This window comes from Gopherus evgoodei, chromosome 20 (genome assembly GCF_007399415.2).
Source record: "Gopherus evgoodei ecotype Sinaloan lineage chromosome 20, rGopEvg1_v1.p, whole genome shotgun sequence".
Classification (NCBI taxonomy): Eukaryota; Metazoa; Chordata; order Testudines; family Testudinidae; genus Gopherus; species Gopherus evgoodei.
In genome coordinates this window covers 5,480,767-5,486,766 of record NC_044341.1, presented here as the reverse complement: position 1 = coordinate 5,486,766, position 6,000 = coordinate 5,480,767, and the positions used below count along the sequence as shown (strand labels likewise).

Here is a 6,000-nt window from a genome sequence, read left to right as displayed (position 1 = left end):
AAAGACACAGTAGCACAGTTGACAAACTGAGCAGAGATGCAACTTAAAGATCACCTAAACTTATCCATTCTTGAGGAGTTGGGGGAAACAAGGTTTTAATATCTTAATGAACCTTAAAGAATCTGATCAGAGGATCTGGTTACAGCATTATAACCCTAGCAGTTAAGGCTGCTGTACAGCAGATAGAACAGAACTGTGTGTATAGCGGTCAAGTTTTATTTGCCTTGCTGTATGCACAATTTAGTTGAGATAGATGGATTTTAGTTAACCAGATGCAAACACTGTATGAATTCAGTTGATTTGCAAGTCACTTTTAGTTAAACTAGTCCAAATTTGCATGTAGCCAAGTCCTTAGGATCCTGGGCCAGAGAAGCGGTACATTGGTGCTGTAGTGTAAGAAAGTGGACATGTTTCCACTGTGGACTAAAGGGACAGCAAACTCATTTGATTAAGGATTGAACCCCTGTTCCCTGAGATGATTAACTCATTACATCACTGGTGGTTTGACAGATTCCAATGACATATTTAGGAGCCAAGAACATAAAGTCAACTGATGTTTCACTGCAATGTTTTATTAAGGAATTTACATATACACAGGATAAAGTAAACCAGGTACGTCTCACTATTTTTGCTCACGCTGATGAAATCTTTCAAATGTAGGCTTTCTAGTGAGGTGGCTGTGAGGGACCAGAAAAACCTGCCCCCTCGTCCCCCCCCCGTTCTGTGCTTCAGTATCAGAATGTCAAGAAAAAGCTGGGGGTGGGGACTACACAAGAACAAAACAGATATGAAAAAGTATAAATTAGGATGTCATGGTCATTTTAAAAGCGTAAGAAATACTTGTGATGGGCTCTTGGCCCTCTATAAATTAATTATCTTGGTTAGTTCATTAAAAGTTTTTTTTTGTTTTGGTTTGTTTTAAATTACATCAAACACCACAGATTAGACAGAAAAAGCTACTCCGAAGAAGTGCAAGTTTCACATTCCAAACACAGTGTGCGTCCCATCCTGTGTGACACTCCTGTTTGGTCACAGGAGGGGTCTTCAACATGACTTTGGTTCCAATGAAGATTGATTAGCCAAGCACAGCGAGGCCTCAGCTCCAAAGAACGCCACAGCAAAAGAGAAGAAAAACAGAGGTGGCGTGACTTAGGATTTGGGTTGGATTAAAATCCAGTTCCTCAGGGACTTTCCCTTAAACAAAAACCCACTAGAACAATTTTATTTAAATCCAATTCCCAAAAGGCCTGACGTGCAGCCAGTAATGCTATTCACAGCTACCTCAATCGTCCCTCCCCTGAGATGCCCAGGAGAAGGGGGAGACCATGCCCCCAAGAGCATTTGCATTTCATTGTGCTGAATGCTGAGGAGCTGAAAAGTGGTGTTCTGGTCTCTGAGGTTTCCCTGTGGTTTTGACAGTGAAAAGGAAGAGATGGGTCTCAGTTATGGGGAAAACAAAGATTCAGGCTGAACAGAGAGCCAGAAGCAAACCCTGAATGTCTCATGGAGCACTTTTAAAAACAAACAAAAGGCAAAAAAGGTGGTCATAATACTGGGCAGGAAGGGGATTATTTCCACATCTGAGAGCTGAGGGTTTGATTGGTTCCCTGGGCACTTCCTCCGCCCATTGACTGTCCATATCCCATCATGCCATTAGCTCCATAAAAGTTCATCCCAGCCATCTGCTGGGTCATCTGAGAAGGAAAGGAGACAAGCTGGGTCAAGGAAACCATTCTAATACAGTCCAGGAAAGCACTTGGTACATGCTTAAAGTTCAGCACATGGGATAGTCCGACTCTTATGGGACTCCAGCACATACTTCACGTGAAGGACATGCTGGAGTGCTCTGCTGGATCCAAGCCTTAGAGGGTGAAAAGCGGCATAACCAAAAGTAAGGTAGGGAGTTTGGTTCTTGCTGCTTGACAGCCATCTCCAGCGAGAGACTTGAATAAGAAGTGACAGCTCAAGCTAATGTATTTTGCCCAAATAGAAAGACAATAGTCTCATTTCCTAGGATATCCTGGAGGTTTGGCTGTTACATACAGTCTACAAGACGGAGTGAAAACATCCTAATTATCCTAGTATGGAAGTATCATACCCTGCCAACTGATTAGGAAGTCAGATGTAACACAGGCAGTGTGGCTTAGAGTGTAAGCCTCCAGGAACATTCATTTGGAGCCAGCTCCCCCCTTGGCAGTTCTGGGTGACCTGGTAGTCATGGAATAACTATCAGTGTGGCCTAGACGCCAGCACAGCACAGGCGAGAGTTGAGAGCTTTCCACTAGCAGCAACTCAGTCTGCTCCTGCAACACCCCCCATTCCAGCCCTGGGCTAAATACTGAGCTCTGTGCTGGAGCACGTTTATTTCAGTTCTGAGGTTTGGTAAGCAGGGTTTTACCGAACTGTACGATGGTTTTGCAATTTGCACCACCACAGAGAAAGCTCTGATGCTAAGCAGGACACGACAAGTGAACAGAATGGGGCTTAGGTGCCAAAACTCCTGACTCTGCCAGTGTCCCAGGATACCCTGGGCAAGTTTTAGCCTTTCCATCCCTCTGTCTGCCCATCTCCAAGAAGGGATCCACCTTTCAGGGTGCTGATATCATTAGTTTCGTGGTCTGTGAAGTGTTCTAAGATCCTCGGAAGAAAGGCAAATACTAAACATTGATCTGAGCAGGAACAAATCCCTCTCACCTGCGCAATGTTCCACTGAAGCTGCTGAGCTGGCTGCACACCATACACTGGCGGTGGCACCGCGGCCATGCCAGCGACGTACCCGGCCTGCTGCGCTGCCATCATTCCATTGGGGATGCCAATGACAGGCGTCTGCATGCCACCCACATATCCAGCTGGGATAGGCATGGGAGTCACCATCCCTGGAGCTCCTGGTTGTGCCATCATTCCTACTGGTGGGGCCATCATGCCGCCAATCATGCTGCTGGGTGGGGCGACACCTGGAAAGCTAGCGTACGCTGCAGGGTATGCCATCTGAGCTGGGGCCATGAACACTGCTCCTGCAATAGGGCAAGAAGGTAAGTGGCTAAGGGGAAAAAAAAAAATACACTCAATGCTGATTTTTAGGAAACTTGGATTTGTCTGACACATGCCTGAGCAGAACTGCCACACACTTATTTGGTATTGCAATAACTCAAATAGGTCCTTTGAAAGGAAATATAGGGCTGGTCGACTGCTAGTATTCTGCAGACTGGAGTTCCAGTTCTGCGCCTTTACTCCCCAGGCCAACACACGCAACGTAGATGCAGCATATTCAACCCCTGGGACAAGCTCCTCAGATCACCATGACTCCTGAGCAGGGGGAAGAGCACCAACTGGATCCAAATGTAATCCTGTCCTCTGTCAGGAGATGGGCAGGCCTGGGGAGGAGGGGGTATTAGAGGACGCAAAATGGGATGAATAGAACTCAAGGACTGGAAGATGTAAGAAATCGTCGGGAGGAAGAGGCATCCACAAATAAAAAGGCTCCTCTAGTTAACTCTTAAGGTGCTGAATTGCAGTTGCTATGCAGTGACAATACTGCAGTGCAATACCCTTGCGAAAGCGAGGAGACATCGCGAGCATTTGAAATGCAAATATCAAGAACAGGGGTATCAGACCCACCTGGAGGACAGGGCAGAATTCCCCTGTAATTACTGCCCATGGACGGGGGGAGAAGTAGGTCTACAAACAACTCTCCATCCACAGCAAAGCTCCATGATGTCAGTGGGAAGTCTGCACACAGATCAAGGGGCCCGTATGCAGGGACTAAACGGGGGTTATTATTCAGGACCTTATTATCCCATTCAGAATGCATCAGTGAGAAATATTCTCCCCTTTAAAGCCACTGCTCTATCTGCTGTGGTTTCTTTCCCTCCTGTGAATCTCCTGCTCTTCCTGCTTTTCACCGTTTCCTTCCCTAAAACACACACTATCCCTCATGCCGTTTCCCATTCCAACCACTAAAAGGATCAGCAAGTGAATAGCTACTGCTGGGAATCAAGTAGAGTTGACGCTCTGATTAACAGGAGACAAGGGAGTCCACACCCCTAAAGCTACCTGGCTCACTCTTGAAAGGTTTTCTTCACAACCATGAGGGCTAGAAGATTTGTGTTTAAAAAAAAAACAAAAACAAAAAACAAAAAAAGAGCCCAAATATATTCTGCAGGCTACATAAATACACCGTGCAGACCAGAATCAGCCCATGGATTGTACATTTCACACCCCAAAACAAAAAAGGAATTGCCCCAAGGAATACCTGCCCACTTGTAACGGGTCTCACATCCATCCAAAAAGGCTGCACTAGAAGCAATTCAGATCTGTCAGTTTAATGCTCTCAGGACATCCCAACAGTGGCAGAAGCTTTTAGCTCACTCCCTTCCTCCCCACCCATGATGGGCAGTACCTTGGGCAGGCATCTGGGGAGTCTGAGAACCATACAGGGAAAGAATGGAGTCTTTAGAGAGTTGTTTCTTTCCCATTTCCTCCACTTTACTTCCTGGCTCAGGAAACAGGTTCAGGTTTTCAGGCACAGACCCAGCACTTCCAGCTGTTGGCATAGAGCCAGTGACCTGGGGAGAAAAAAAGACGACCGTGATAGGCTCATCTGTGTGAACACGGAGGATGAAAACATGCAGGTCTTCTCCAGGCTCAATGTAGTCACCTAGCAGCGTCTGGGGAAGTCTGTCACCACACACTACTCACCTTCTTGGAGTCAGAGAGTGAGTTAGATTCCACAGAACCAAAGAGATCTAGATCCTTCTCTAAACTGCTGCTGGGCCTGCCATTTGGGATAGTGCTTGCCACAGGAACATCTGAGAGACACAAAGTTTAGATGGCTAACATGGCTAGCCAGCCTTCCTGCCAGCTGAGGTAAGATGGTGTATGGTCCACCAAATAAGCTGTCATGTGCAGTGATTGCAGATTAAGGCAGAGCCCTATGTGACCCGAGCGGCCCACTGCTTGGCTCTTTGCTTTGCTTCCCCACCCAGTGCAGCAAACGTCCTTTGGGTACAAAAAGCATCCTGCTGCAAGTCAACATGTTTGAATGGTATCAAGAAATAGGAATCAGCCTCTCTTTAGGAAAAGAGCTGAAGTGCAGATGCAAAATAAAAAATTACTACTAATGATTTAAATCAAAGCTTCCAGCTAGCAGATTTAAATCACTGATTGCAATCATGGTTTGTATCCATCCACCCTCAGAGGAGGCTGCATTTCAGCAGTGCCACATGTATCATATGAAGCAGTCTGAGATACTTGCCAATATGCATTCTTGTACCTTTAAGAGGAGAGCTAAAGTCAAAGAGACCCTTCCTGCATCATTGTTATGTCTGATTTTCCAGTTAGAAAGTTCCCTTCACCACAGAGAGTGGCGGGAGAAGTGAGCTTTAAGGCTGCTCTAACTCAGAGACAGCAAGTATGCATTGAAGCAGGCAGGCACACTCATTCCCAGAGGCCATCCGGCTATCTACTTCCAAAAAGGTTGTTTGCTTTTCCTTTTTTTGTGGGGGAGGGGGGCGGGAAGCAGTGGAGGAGAGAGAGAGAGAGAAAAAGAGTAATTTAGATTGTTGGTATATTCTACTATAAGGCGGCAAAGGATTCTGGGCTTTAGCAGCTGCCATCTACCTATAGGTATCACATTTAAGACCATTCTGTACCACTCAATACTTTTAAGATTGTTCCAAAGCATGTGACTCTCTTACCAAGTCCTAGCAGGTCCATTACAGGTTCAGTAGATTTAGAGGGACTTTTTCTTGGTGGCTGCATTTCATCTTTTTTTTGCGGCTTAAAAAAAAAAAGACAATATAAAAACCCAGAAATCTTGCAGTTGTTCAAACCTTCTACTTAACCTTTGTGAAAAGGGAAAGGATAAGGATTCTGGGCTTGAATTATGACTGCATTGATCCAGTTCAAAGTGACACTTTGAAAACTGAAGTTAAAGCAGTGGTAAGTCAGGCTCAGTTTCCTACAAAAGGAAGTAAACGAATCTGACAGAATTCTGTGCTT

General features: G+C 45.6%; 1 protein-coding gene across 3 annotated transcripts in view; it reads right to left on the bottom strand.

Moving 5' to 3' along the window:
• Positions 1-551: 551 nt before the first annotated feature.
• The window catches only part of SMAP2 (small ArfGAP2), a 34,732-nt gene continuing 29,283 nt past the window's right edge, over positions 552-6,000 (bottom strand). For all 3 annotated transcript variants that reach the window (XM_030538707.1, XM_030538708.1, XM_030538709.1), the window contains 5 exons: positions 5,697-5,778; positions 4,699-4,808; positions 4,400-4,565; positions 2,695-3,014; positions 552-1,694 (listed from right to left, as the gene is read on the bottom strand). In XM_030538707.1, the coding sequence (XP_030394567.1) occupies positions 1,569-1,694; positions 2,695-3,014; positions 4,400-4,565; positions 4,699-4,808; positions 5,697-5,778 (804 nt within the window). In that variant the 3' untranslated portion in view covers positions 552-1,568. The remainder of the gene's footprint in view (positions 1,695-2,694; positions 3,015-4,399; positions 4,566-4,698; positions 4,809-5,696; positions 5,779-6,000) is intronic.